Consider the following 15140-nt stretch of genomic DNA (forward strand, 5'->3'; position numbering starts at 1 on the left):
CACAACAAACAGCTCGGGTCTGGAATGCACTGCCTGGAAGTGTGGTGGCAGCCGGTTAAATCAAGAGGGCATTAGATGATTATTTGAATAGAAACAATGTGCAAGGGTATGGGGAAAAGGCAGGGCAATGGCACCAGATCATAATGCTCATTTGAAGAGCTGGTGCAGACATGATGGGCCGAATGGCCTCCTGCTGTGCTGTTAAAATTCTGTGAATTATAGGATGGCTATTGGGTGATAAGGAATACCCACTGGGAACATGGCTTATGACACCATTTCGGAGAACAACCAATGAAGCACAAGACGATATAACCATGCACATATAGCAATGTGTCAGGTGATGGAGAGGACAATTGGACTTTTAAAGTCACGTTTTCGATGCCTGGACAGTCAGGGGGCACATTACAGTAAGGACATGTGATCGTCCCAAAGATTGTTGTAGTATGTTGTACATTGCACAACTTTGCCCTCCAGCAAGTACTGAACGTTCACCCTGAAGATGACTTGGCACCAGAAATGGAGGAGCTGGAGGAGTGCAATACAGAGACTGATGCAGACATGCCTCCTGGAGCACGTGAGGAGGTCCAGGCTTCAGCTGCCACCAGGGATCACCTGGTCTATTGCGGTAAAGTTTTTTTTAAAGTTTCATTTTATTTCTAAAAATGTGAAAAAGTTGAGGTAGTTATTATTCAGAATGTCATAGTGCAGTTGCTTAAGATAAAGGTTTCTGTGTTGTCAAAAATTAAGATTCTGTATCTCTTATATTATTTTTGTGAAGAAATGTTTTTCATAAAACATTTTAGACCGCTACAAATGTGTTATTACAACATCAAAAACACTGAACTCTTAAATATATAACTGAAATAACTATAATTGAATAACATAACTCAAATAAACAACAAATTTGAACGGGAACATTTTTAAATGAAGGCATAAAAATATTAATAAACAACACAAACCAAAATTAGGACAAATGTAACAAAGCATCTGCATTTTTAACACCTCTCAAAGTTATCAAAGAAACTGTGTTGTCTTATCAAGATTGGATGGAACTAGTTCATAGCATCTCCAAAGCAACTGCATTCTTTACACCCCAAAGTTAGCATATGTAAGGAACATATCTTTTTATTTTATGTTGGACTGTGGATTAGAATTACAATGGCTGCAGGTTGAAAGGCATGTCCTCTGGAACAAGATGAAAGATATATACAATGTTGCAGTCCTGGAACAGAGTGTGCCATGAAAGACAGGGTGGTGCCGGAAAGGAGACCAAGGGATCTGCTTGGCAACATCATTTTAATTGGCTCCTGACCAGCTGACCAAGGTTTTGTGTGGTAGCAATGCATCAGAAATTTCCTGGCCTACAAGGAGAAAATATCTGAAATCTCTTTTCCTCATATCTCTATAACCTGCTGTATCTCTGAGGAAACCCCTTTAAAATGGAAATGGAGAAAACCACTGTTAGAGACATTGAAAATCAAGTTCTCACCCAGTGAACTAAATCCTGAAAGTGCTGGAAGACCACCTCGTGTCATCAGCAAAAACTGAAGGAATTTGGAAGACATCGATCAAAATCAATCCATCGAATCCTGTACTCTGGATTGGTGCTATTGAACTATTTTATCCCACCCTTAAAATCCATGTTTTGTGTGTCTTATATGTCTTGTGTATGTGTGTGTGTGTGTGTGTGTGTGTGTATGGGGGTGGGGGGGAGGGGGTTGGTGGGGGGTGGTGGGCAGGTGGGAGTGGGGTGGGGGGTGGCGGGGGGGTGGGGGCGGGCGGCGGTGTGGGGGGCACGGTATAGGGATTTAAGGGGGTAAAGTTAGGTTATAGCATTAGAAATTAGCAGCTCACATTTCTTTCTTTTGCCACTAGTTAAAGACAATTTGTTCAATTAACAGTTATTTACTTATTAAGTTTACAAACTTGGTGCTCATATTCTGTTAACCTAAATTAAACAGGTAGAATTGGGGCAATCTGGTGGTTTGGTCAAACTTTTCACATTTGTTGTGGCCTAGGGAACAGTGGAGCTTGATATTACAGTACACTATCCCCAGTGAGTCGTGACACAAGAAACTGTATTGTCTTATTAAGATTGGATCTAACTAGGTCAAAGTGTCTCCATGACTACTGCTTTTTTGAAGCCTCATAAACTTAGTAGACAGAACAAACATTTCTGACCTTTCTTAATTTTTAAAGTCAAAAACTAGGATTGCAAATTTCAGAAATTATTTTATATATTCAGAAATATACATACCCTGGCTGAACACATTAAAATCATCCAGTTTCTTACAGCATTAATCCACCGTCCTAGGCACAATGCTGTTGGCATTTAGAACTGCTGCAACCTGTTTCCAAGCCATTGCTTTGTTGTTTCCTTGGAGGGCTAGATTTTCCACGCCCTAGGATGTACACACACCTTTCTACCACCTTGTTTAAAAGAATATTCAATTCCTCATCTGTGAGGGTCAGACTCCTCTTCTTCACCACATTATCGTGAGTTGCCATCTTCACAATGCAAAGTTATGAGTACTTTTAAGCATGCTATGCTTCAAGTCATTCAATAACATTACAGATTTAAAATAAATAAAAACTAAGCTCACTTATAAATATTGACTAAAAATTATATTCAATCGTTAAAAGGAATTAATTAATTACACTGAAAATGAGTCAATAGTAATAGCATTGATTGTTTAAAAGAAATGACAAAAAAAAAATTAAAAGCTGGAAAATACCTTTTAAAATTATGGGCAATACTTGGGACTTCCCCTTCTCTCTTTAAAATTCTTCTGTCAAAAGCTACCCTGGTCCGGTTGCGTCATTGAGGAGGGGGGCGTGGCTTCACCAGAGTTGCACTTCGCTGGGGTCCATGGAGAGTCCTTCGATGCAGGCCTCATGTGCCTCCCGGGATCGGAATGTTCGGCGTAAATTTGCAGGGCAGGTAAGTATCCATTTTTTTGTTGTATTTGCAGCGGGCATTCTCTTTCCAACATCAGTCTGAAGTTACAGCCCAATTACCATTGAAAGTTAGCAAAAATTGCGCCTGTTAGTGAGCCTTTGAAGCAGCTCTTAAAATTAAGCCATTTTTAGCTAAAGGACATAAATGTACCTTTAAAAGCTTTGAATATAACGTTATTTTAATTTGCCAAGAAACTTATACAGGTCCACCAATGTAACTAGCAAATGGTGTTATATCAATTTTGAAGTTATTTTCAGTCACATATCAAAATTTGTGCCACTCACAGGTAGTGGACTAAACACTGATTAAAAATGTATATTTTTTGTGAGAAGCCCCATTTTCAGCCAGATGAATCGCACTGCACTAACTTACCTCTTAAATGTATCAAGGAATTTTTTTAAACAATTTACATTTTGAAACCCTGCCCAATTACATCGCCTCATGGCAGATTTATGTTCACTGATATGCAAATAGAGTTTGAGAGATAACTAAAAGGGGAAACAGTACTTCTCAAAACTAGCACAGTTTGTGCCAGATCTTCGACTACGTGCAAAACAGAAACTACCCTTGCGTGCTTTTGAAGTGCAGTTTTAAAACAAAAGTAAATGTACCCTGTGAGAAGCGTGAAAGCAATGTGGATTCACCATCTCTCCAGTCTTATTTATTTCCACTTTTCTCCAACCTCCCATTATTGTGTGCTCTATAGCTCACATCAGATTGGAATAGAGCCTATTGTTCTGCCACTCCATTGCGTTGTTACTTGTGCTGGTGAATTCCCTCTGCCTCATTGATAACGTCAATGTTTAATGTGATTCTAATCCACCCACAACTGATTTTTTTAAAAAAATATATTTTATTCATAAAATATCTGGAAGAACCTTACAAAACATTTCTAAATCGCCATCACAAAAAAGTCCAATCAGATTCAACTTTTACACATGGATTATGAGGTGCTTAAATACAATCAACGAATATTTCAACCATTTTAATATGGTCATTACAGTCAGACAGTGCAATGGGATTGGAGTTCTCAACATACATCATGTTGCACTCTGACGTGCTTCAATACAATTATAATACAATTAGTATTCAATGCATATATTCATTGTGAGCCGTACATCCCGAGGGGTCTATACAATTCCCAGCTCCTTGGTGCACTATGGCAGAAAGGTCTTAGACAGTGACCTTTCCCCATTGTGCCTTTGCGGCGGCTGCCCCAAGCTTTAGTGCATCCCTCAGCACGTAGTCCTGGATCTTGGAATGTGCCAGTCTGCAACACTTGTACGGGGTCAATTCTTTGCACTGGAAGACCAATAAGTTTCGGGCAGACCAAAGAGCATCTTTCACTGAGTTAATGATCCTCCAGCTTCAGTTGATGTTTGTCTCGGTGTGTGCCCCTGGGAACAGCCCGTTGAGCACAGAGTCATGTGTCACAGAACTGCTCGGGTTGAACCTTGACAGAAACCACTGTATCTCTCTCCAGACCGTCTTTGCAAAAGCACAATCCACAAGGAGGTGAACAACGGTCTTGTCCCCACCACAGCCACCTCAAGGGCAATGTGCAGAGGGGGTGAGACTCCTGGCGTGTTAGAAGGATCTGACGGGGAGGGCCTTTCTCACCACCAGCCAAGCTACATCTTGGTGCTTGTTGGAAAGTTCTGGGAATGAGGCATTCTGCCAAATGACTTTGACAGTCTGCTCAGGGAACCATGCAACAGGATCCACCATCTCCTTTCCCGCAGGGCCTCTGGGACATTACATGCCGACCACTGCCTGATGGACTTGTCGAAGGTGTTTCTCTGCATAAATTTTTCCACTAGGGACAGGTGGTATGGCACGGTCCAGCTACTTGGAGCGTTCCACGGCAGCGTGGCCAGACCCATCCTTCGCAACACCAGGGACAGGTAGAACCTCAGCACATAGTGACACTTGGTGTTTGCGTACCGAGGGTCTATGCACAGCTTGATGCAGCCACACACAAAGGTGGCCATCAGGATGAGGGCAATGTTGGACACGTTTTCTTCCCCCCTCATCTAGAGGCTTGTACATCACGTCTCTGCAGACACGATCCATTTTTGACCTCCAGATAAAGCGAAAGATGATTCGGGTGATCGCCATCGTGCATGTCCACCCACAACTGATATGAGAAGACTATAACTCTTCAAAAATGTATTATATTTGACATATTAGAATAGAATGGAATTGAGTTTTGCAATTGCACTTTTCATTCCAGCTGCCTGCCTTTGTTTACGGCTTTGAGCTCCTGCACAGGCAAGGGGGGGACTAAATTATTGTTGATGGGGGAGGGGAAGGCTATCCTCTGTAGAAGTTAGAAAATTCTGGATGCCTGGAGTGAGAATGTAGCTTGGCGAAAAACGTGGTTTATGGAAGCTTTCCTTCAACCTTGCATGAACCCTGCCTCAGTTCTATAGATTTTTTTTTAAAAGGAAGGTTTTATATTGCTGCCAACTTTTGGGCATGACAAAGAACGAATTAGCAGAATGACAATGCATCTTAATTCAGGATCGTGCAGTGGTTGCAGATTTGGGTGGGTGGAGCTTCAGGGTTTCTCAACCTTTAAAAACAAGAAGTCGCCAAATCTAGTTGCAGTACTCAGCATAGTTATACTTCAGAGCTTCAACTGCAGTCTGCTTACCTGAGCAATGTCGTACATTCCCAAACTTTTCAAGTACATCGATGACAACCAGGAGTTGTACGTCAAAGTAAGTTTTTACTGTTACTGCTTCTTTAACATTTCTACAAACACTTTTTTTGATACAGAGAAAAAAATCTCGGAGCATTAATGACCTGGGGGAAAAAGAAGGTTGAGGTGTTAGAGTTGAATATTTGACCTGTTAATTGAGAGTCATTGCTGGGAGTGAACTGACAAGAAAAAATGTTTAATGTTTATGCAAATTAATAGAGACATCCTTGTCCTTTTTGAGGAGACTGGTTCTACGTCAGGTACTCAGTGGGCTCAGTACTTCCATATGATCGTAGAACAGGCAACTCCACAATAATCTAATTTAAGAAAATATTTTGGCACTAGTGCAGTGTACAGTTTATAAATCCAAAGCTGCTTTTAAATGAGAAGACCATCTGTGATCGGCAGGTTTAGGGCAGAATTTTTCGCTCCCATCAGTAGCAGGAATCATGGTGGGCTAGGGCACTAAATTTGGAAAGATGTAAAAAGTCAGTGGGAAATTAGTTTGGAATTTTGCTTTGATGGCAAGTTAAAGGCGGGTCGGGATTCTTGCTGATCTGTTGGGAACCACATTTGCAGTCAATTGTATCACATGAATGCTCATTAAAAGGCCAACTTGCCGGAATTGCATTCCCCCTCCAAATTCAGTTCCCCACCAGCGGATAATTAGAACGGCCTGTTCCCGATTGTTTATAAGTGGCATGCACATGGCAAGTTTCACTTCCACAACAATTTCAAGGTACATACACCCTGCTTTCTCCTACCTTTGAGAGGGTTGCTGCAAGATTTTCGGTGCTTATACCAGAAGCTGCACCAAAGCTGGGTATGGGAGGCAATACCAATGGGGAGGGGGAAGATGGAGGCAGGACTATGGGGTTGGAAGACAGGAGACTGTCCTCGGTCTGAGGCCGCAATGTCGAGGGCATTTTGAAGCCACTGTCCTGGGGCTGTATGGGCCACGTTAGAGGGCTGTGCAAGGCACGCATGTCTTGGTCCTGATCTTGGGCAGGGGAAGGCCACTCTGGGCAGTGACAGTTATGCACAGTGTGGTATGCAGGGTATGGTTAGTCACCTAAGAAATTTGGTCCAGGGGGTGAGAGGCATCACACTGAGGCAGGTGGCACAGTCACAATCGGGAGGCATTTGTGGTTCTACAGTTCTGTGGTTCTATCTGCATCCTGTAAGTCAGTAGCTGAAAAGTCATGGGGGTTATTGGATGGTCTCATGAGGGGGGGGTCCCGGAAAGTGAGGGTACATGTGGCCTCAAAGGGGAGGGGTCAGGTTGACAAAAGGCATGTGTACATCAACATTAAAGAGTTTGGGGAGGACAAGAATATCAACAGAATAATGATGGGCTCAAGGGTAACAGGATGAGGCTGGATAGTGACAGGATGAAGAGGAATTAGGAGGCAGTTGTTGTGATATGCCTTTAACATAGAAGATAGGAGCAGGAGTGGCCCTTTGAGCCTGCTCCACAATTATTATGATCTTGGCTGATCATCCAACTCAATGACCTGCTCCCGCTTTCTCCCCATATCCTTTGATCCCTTTCACCCCAAGAGCTATATCTAACTCCTTCTTGACAACATACAATGTTTTGGCTTCAACTACTTTCTGTGGTAGCAAATTCCACAGGCTCACCACTCTCTGGGTAAAGAAATTTCTCCTCATCTCGGTCCTAAATGGTCTATCCCATATCCTCAGAGTGTGACCCCTGGTTCTGGACTCCCCCACCATCGGGAACATCCTTCCTGCATCTACCCTGTCTAGTCCTGTTAGAATTTTATAGGTTTCTAAGGGATTGCAGCACGACATCACTAGAAGGGAAGTATGTCATGTATGTCATGTACTTTTAGTTTCACTTTTACCCGTGAGCAAGACACAAGCCTTCAAGCTTTCTTCCTATGTATAAGTGTTCCTGTGTGCCAAGTCTAAATTAATGAATCCACAACCTGTTTACCCAATCCCTTATGGGTGATTGGTGCCTTTATATCATTATAACAACACGGCATGGTGTTGTGCGGTGGTCAAATAACGTGGCAGCAATATTACGTACAGGTATGGCATGGTGAACAGCCTTAGGTTGTGCTACATGGCATAAGACAACCCTTGACGTTTTGGAGGGACTGCAATGAGTTGCAGCATCGGTGTTGAACTCACAGCTTGCTGACTGTGCAGAAAAGCTTTGAAGATGCAGTGCTCAAGTAAAGTGCTAGTAGGCAGACAGATCTCTCATGGTGAGCAGGGCAGTGCATGGAGAGGACCAGCACAAGTTAGATCAGTCGGGAAAGATGAGTGACCAGAGTGTGGGCTGGATCAATAGCAAGCAAGGGAGAGTCAAACAAAAAACAGACAAAAAAGTCATAAAAATCAGACCAGAGAGGGTTGCAATTACAACAGGCAGAGCTTCGGAGAAGTGTGCAAAAGCGGCTATATCCCCTCTAGGAGAAGGAAGGTCAAAGGGATATTGCCAAAGTGTCCACAAATTCCCCAGTCTAAATTGGGATACAGCTGACCTACAATCTAAATTCAGAATGTTTAAACAGTGTACAGAGCGATGGTTTCTGATTCAGGTGTGTCTGAGCCAGACAAGCAAGCCATAAATTTTCACCTAGCAATTGGGAATGAATGTCTATACAGGCTGAACACATCAGGATTAACAGCAGAAGAGCTAAACGATCCACGAAAGATGTAGACTATATTGGAAGACGGGTTCAGTATTGGGTTAAACTTCTGTATTCACTGACTGGAGTCCATTATTTCAACAACAGCCTACAGAATCCATAAACCACTTTGTAAGACGATGCATTGAAAAGAATATGTGCTGTGATTTTTCAGAGGCAGAGCCAGCAGACATAATTGTTAAATTGGTGATTGCATCCACTCCCATGGAAGCATTCCAGAAAGATCTGCTAGACAAGCCCAAAATGTATAGCAAGAGTGGACATAAGTACCAATCTTCACAGGTCAACAAAGATTACAGGTCCTAAGTACAACACCAATTTTTGATGTACTCACTAGAACACCCAAACCTAGCAAGACATTTGGAAGGTGTGGCCATCTGCATGCACCAAGGAAATGCCCAACTTTCCATCAATTCTGCAAGACATGTGGCAGAAAGAGCTGTTGGCAGAGGCAGTGCACTAGAGGAGGGGCTGATGCAGCTACAAAGAGCATTGCACTGATGCAAACAGACCGTACACAACAGGTATCTTCAATCAATAAGAATTACCACCCTGTATTCTATCAGAAATGTATACATGAAGTGATTGGCAAACCAGAATATGATGATGATGATGATGCACACAATGAGATGAAGCATGGTGAACATGTTTCACACCGTAAATCTTGCGAAAACACAAATGCCATCACACTGTCTGAAGTGTTTGTCAAGATTCAAATAATCTGCCTTAAGATAGTTGGTAAATATTCATTATTGACCAAGATTGTCAAAAGGACAAGTGCCAACATCCTACCCTTGCAAATTAAAAAAAAATGTATTCACAGACATGGAAGGCCAAGGTAAAACCTACTGCTGTGAAACTTTCAGTGTACAACGATTCATTAATTACATGTGCAGGTTCCGTGGTCTGGAGTGCAAATGCAATCAATCCTCCTAAGTATCATAAGAACATAAGAATTAGGAGCAGGAGTAGGCAATACAGCCCCTCAAGCCTGCCCCACCATTCAATATGATCATGGCTGATCTCATTTCAGCCTCAACTCCAATTTCCCACCCTCTCCCCATAACCTTTCAACCTGTTACTAATTAAAAATCTGTCTAGCTCTTCCATAAATTTACTCAGCATCCTGGCATCCTCTGAGGTAGCGAATTCCACAGATTCACGACCCTTTGAGAAAAGTAATTCCACCTTATCTCTAATTTAAATCTACCACCCCTTAGCCTAAAACGATGGCCTCTCGTTCTAGATTGCTCCACAAGGGAAAACATCCGCTCCACGTCTACCTTGTACATCCCCTTTAACACCTTATATACCTCAATTAGATCTCCTTTCATCCTTCTAAACTCTAGTGAGTATAGGCCTAAACTGCTCAATATCTCCTCATAAGACAAGCCCTGCATCTCTGAAATCAAACTAATGAACTGCCTCCAATAAAACTACATCCTCCCTCAAATAAGGAGACCAAAACTGTGCACAGTACTCCAGGTGCGATCTCACCAATGCCTTGTACAATTGCAACAATGCTTCCCTATTTTTATACTCTATTCCTTTAGCAATAAATGCCAAAATTCCATTTGCCTTCCTTGTTACCTGTATCCTAGCTTTCAGCGGTTCATGCACGAGGACACCCAGATCCCTCTGCACTTAAGCATTCTGAAGTTTCTCTCCAATTAAATAATAAGTCACCTTTTTTTTCTTCCAACCAAAATGGATAACCTCAGAATTTTCCACGTTAAACTCCATCTGCCAAATTTTGGCCCATTCACCTACCCTGTCCATATCCATTTGTAAGTTTCTTATTCCTTCATTACAACTTACTTTCCTACCTATTTTGGTGTCATCTGCAAATTTAGCTATAGTACATTCTATCTCTGAATCCAAGTCATTAATATAGATTGTAAATAGTTGGGGCCAAAGGACCAAACCCTGTGGCACCCCACTAGTTACAACTTACCATCCAGAAAAAGACCCATTTATCCCAACTCTCTGCTTTCTGTTGGTTAGCCAATCCCTTATCCAAGCTAATATATTACCCCTAACTCCGTGCAATCTTATCTTATACATTAATCTTTTGTGTGGCACCTTACCAAAGGCCTTCTGAAAGTCCAGCTATACTACATCTACAGGATCCCCATTATCCACTTTGCTTGTCACATCTTCAAAGAACTCTAGCAAATTAGTCAAACACAATTTACTCTTATTAAAACCATGCTGACTCTGATGGATTGCATTTTGACTTTCCAAATGCCCCATTACTGCTTCCTTAATAATGGATTCCAACAATTTCCCAATGACAGATGTTAAACTAACTGGACTATAGTCTCCTACTTTCTGCCCCCCCCCCCCCACCCCCCCCACTTTTTGAATAAGGGTTATATTAGCATTTTTCCAATCCACTGGAAGCTGTCCAGAATCCAGGGAATTTTGGAATATTATTACCAATGCATCTACTATCTCCACTGCCACTTCCTTTAAGACCCTGGGATGTAGGCCATCAGGTCCTGGGGACTTGTCACCCTTTAATCCCAATAGTTTGCTCAGTATTTTTTCTCTAGTGATGATGATAGCTCTAAGTTCCTCCTTCTCTATACCCTCTGTGCTACCTGTTACTATTGGGGTAGTACTGGTGTCCTCCACCGGGAAAACGGAAGCAAAATATTGATTAAGCGTCACTGCCATTTCTGCATTCTCCATTATTAACTCCCCAATCTCATCCTCCAAGGGACCAACATTCACTTTAGCTACTCTCTTTCCTTTTATATACTTGGAGAAACTTTTGCTATCAGTTTTTACATTTTGCGCTAGTTTTCTTTCATAATTTATCTTTGCTCTTTTTATTATTTTTTTAGTAACCCTTTGTTGATCTTTAAATGTTTCCCAATCTTCCAGCCTGCCACTGACCTTTGCAATTTGGCATGCCTTAGTTTTTGACTTTGTTATCTTTAACTTCCTTGCTTTAACTCCCCCTCTTACCATCTTTCTTCCTCTTTGGAATATATTTTACTTGGGAGGAATTGAATATCTCCTTAAATATCTGACACTGTTCATCAACTGCCCTACCTTGTAGTCTTCTTGCCCAGTCCACTCAGGCCAAATCTGCCCTCATGCCTATGTAGTTACCTTTGTTTAACTCCAGAACACTAGTGAGAGACTCAAGTTTCTCACTCTCAAACTGACCTTGAAATTCTAGCATGCTATGATCACTCTTCCCTAGAGGATACTTTAAGATCATTAATTAATCCCATCTCATTACACAAAACCAAATCCAGAATAGCCTGCTCTCTGGTTGGTTCCACAACATATTGCTCCAAGAAACAGTCTCTAATACACTCTATGAACTCTCCCTCGAGGCTACCCTTGCCAATTTGATTAGTCCAGTCTAAATGCATATTAAAATCACCCATGATTATTGCCATGTCTTTCTTACATGTTCCCAGTATTTCTTGGTTTATACTGTACCCTACTGCTGAACTACTGTTTGGGGACCTATAGATTACTCCCACCAGGGACTTCTTTCCCTTGCTATTTCTTATTTCCACCCAGACTGACTCTAAGTCTTGCTCTCCAGTGCCTATATCATTCTTCACTATAGCACTGATCTCTTCCTTTACTAACAAAGCTACACCACCTCCTTTTCCTTCCTGCCTATCCTTCCGAAACAGAGTACCCTTGGATATTCAACTCCCAAACCTGTTCTCCCTGTAACCACGTCTCAGTAATCGCCACCAAATCATATCTATTTATCTTTATTTGAGCTGTTAACTCATTAGTTTTATTCTGACTGCTACATGCATTCAGATACAAAGCCTTTAAGTTTGCCCTATTGTCAATTTTCCCTACTCTTATATGATTCTTTGGTGCAATGTGGCATTCACACATTCTGTCCCTTCCTTTCACTTTTTGCCAACTATCAGCCACGTCACTAACCTACACTCTTACCCTCTCCTTAAACTTTGATTTTTTATATTTCCATGCAATCCCCACTATTTAGTTTAAAGCCCTATCTACAACCCTAGTTATGCGATTTGCCAAGACACGGGTTCCAGCCTGATTCAAATGCAGCCCATCCGAATGGAATAGCTCCCTCTTTCCCCAGTACTGGTGCCAATGTCCCATGAATTTGAACCCATTTCTCCCACACCAACCTTTGAGGCTCGCATTTCCCTCTTTAATCTTATTAACCCTGGGCTAATTAGCTTGTGGCTCAGGTGGTAATCAGGAGATTATTATCTTTTTGGTTCTCCTTTTTAATTTAGCCCCTGGCTGCTCGTATTTCTGAGTATCACAAACATTCTACATCATGAAGATTAAAGACCCAACAAATGTAGGTTAACTGGCATGCCGTGACTTTGCCTAAGTGTCAATCCATGGAATCAGTCAGACCTCATAAGGCAGATCAACCTCAAAGTACTATCACCTCAGTTCATGACCTAACATTGAAATATCCATAATGTTTCGACAAAATTGGCAGTTTCAAGGGATCTGCAACATTACTCTTGCAGGAGGAAGCAAGTCCATCAATTGATCCACCATTTAAGTGCAGCATCCATTTACAAGGCAAATTAAAGGTCAAACTAGACAAAATTGGGAAAGACAGTATCATAAGAAGAGCAGAAGAGCAGAAAGGTTGATGCAGCTCAGTCACAAGTGTCATAAACAAAGGTGGCTCATCAAGAGTGTATGAACACAGCTTTGAAACATTGTCCTTACAGAATACTCACATTACAAGAGCTAAATCTGAGATTAGCAGGTAATTCTTGAAGTTCAATGTCAAGCATGGCTACTGGTCAGTACATTCTAGGGAAAAGTCCCAAGAGCTTAGTATATTTCATACCCCATTTGGATAATACTGTTTTCAATTACTTCCTTTCAGGCTATTAGCCAGGATCTGTTTCAAGCTCACATGGACCGCATTACATGCACTGTGGCAGGATGCATCTGAATTACCAATGACACTGCCATTGTGGGAAGAACAAAGCAAGAATATGACCATAACTTGCACTTATTGACACAGGCAGCATTAATGGAGGATTGGTGTTCAATAGTCTGAAATATGACATCAACGTGAAGCCAATCAATTTATTCAGTTCTATTTATTCCAAAGCTGGCATACAAGTCAAATAGAGGACATTAAGGCCATGCCAACTCTTCAGGATACGGACAATATTTGAAGATGTCTAGGTCTTTTTAGTTCCTTGTATCGATACATTCCCAATTTTGCTTAAAAATCTTCATCACTAAGGGAATTGCTGAGAAATGATGTGCCTTTCCAGTGGCACAAAGACCACAATACCTCTTTGAAGCACTGAACCAATCATTATCAGAAGTATTGACATTGTAATTTTACAATCTTATGGAGACAACTACTCTGGAGATAGATGCCCCACAGAAAGGTCTTTTTCTTTATTCATTCATGGGATGAACGTCAAGCACAACTGTCGTGCATACTCAAAGTGCTATTTTCAGTTTATTTGGTGCACCTAGAGAGATCACTACGGATAACAGTCTGCAATTTATTGGTAAGCTATTCAGGATATGTGTGAGAAGTAGAATATAGATCACGCTACTTCTTCTCCTCGTTACCCTAGATCTAACAGCCTGGCTGAATGAATGATTTGCATGGTGAAATTCTCAAATGTAGACAGACCAAGCAAGATCTACAAATTGCAATGTTACATCTGAGAGCAACAACTTGAAGCGCAATTATTCCATTACCAGCAGGGCTCATCTTTGGCAGACCAGTGCATACCAATCTACCTACTCTTAACCATTCTACTCTCTCAGAAGCTAGAGAGCAACTTTTAAAACTGCAAGAGAAGATGACCAATGTGCATGATAAAAATGCAGGTATAGAATTGTCAAGTTTACAGTTGTGGCAACATGTTGCATCCCACAGAAGGTATGTGGCAACCAGCTGAGGTGACAAGGATTTGTTTGGAACCAAGGCTCTATGAAATCATTACACCTATAGACGCAATGGTGAGGCATAACCGAGAACAAATCCAATCCATTCCAACTCCGCAACTACTGCACAGTCCTATTGCATCTAGGACTTGATTGCGAATGAAACCAGAAACAACATCCAAGAATGATAATCACACAGATCACTGTGAGCTATTAAGGAAACCTCCAGATAAGGTTACCATTATAAGATTTGGGCATACCAACAGATTACCTCTACAATTCAGAGACTCATAGATTCATCAGTTATGTAATGGCGTAACTAAATATGAACATGTACTGTAAATAGTTATACTTCTTGGAAGAGGGAAAGTAGCTTTAAAAACAAAGGGAGGATTTTGTAACATGCCTTTACGGGATTGCAGCATGACATCACTAGAAGGGCAGCATGTCATGTGATCCTGTTTTCATTTTACTTTTACCTGTTAGCAGAACACAGCACAGACCTGATGTCTTCAAGCTTTCTACCTATGTTTAAATATTCCCATGAGCCTAGTCTAAACAAATGAACCTACAATATGTTTATCCAATCCATTATAAGTGATTGGTGCTTTTATATCATTACAATAATACAACACCACTGATGATGTCCTGCATCATTGTTGTTTGCTGCGTTCCACACAACCTAGCAGAAGGGAGATGTTTTACCACAAGGAGACGTGGAGGAGCTGGACATCTCCTCATATGAGGAGGACATTGAAGGGGATGAATCTGAAGAGGGCAAAGCCAGGAGGAGGCAATTGCACAGGCATGATATGGAAGACATGCCTGTGACAACCTCTTGTAGATTCCAGGAGAAATAAAGTGAAGACCAGTTGTTATGAGCACAGTA

General features: G+C 41.5%; 1 protein-coding gene across 1 annotated transcript in view; it reads left to right on the top strand.

Moving 5' to 3' along the window:
• The first annotated feature begins 411 nt into the window (after positions 1-411).
• The window catches only part of LOC121279076 (cytosolic non-specific dipeptidase-like), a 66941-nt gene continuing 52212 nt past the window's right edge, over positions 412-15140 (top strand). The window contains exon 1 of the mRNA XM_041189965.1: positions 412-625. Within this exon, the coding sequence (XP_041045899.1) occupies positions 500-625 (126 nt within the window). The 5' untranslated portion in view covers positions 412-499. The remainder of the gene's footprint in view (positions 626-15140) is intronic.

Source organism: Carcharodon carcharias, chromosome 6 (genome assembly GCF_017639515.1).
Source record: "Carcharodon carcharias isolate sCarCar2 chromosome 6, sCarCar2.pri, whole genome shotgun sequence".
Taxonomy (NCBI): Eukaryota; Metazoa; Chordata; class Chondrichthyes; order Lamniformes; family Lamnidae; genus Carcharodon; species Carcharodon carcharias.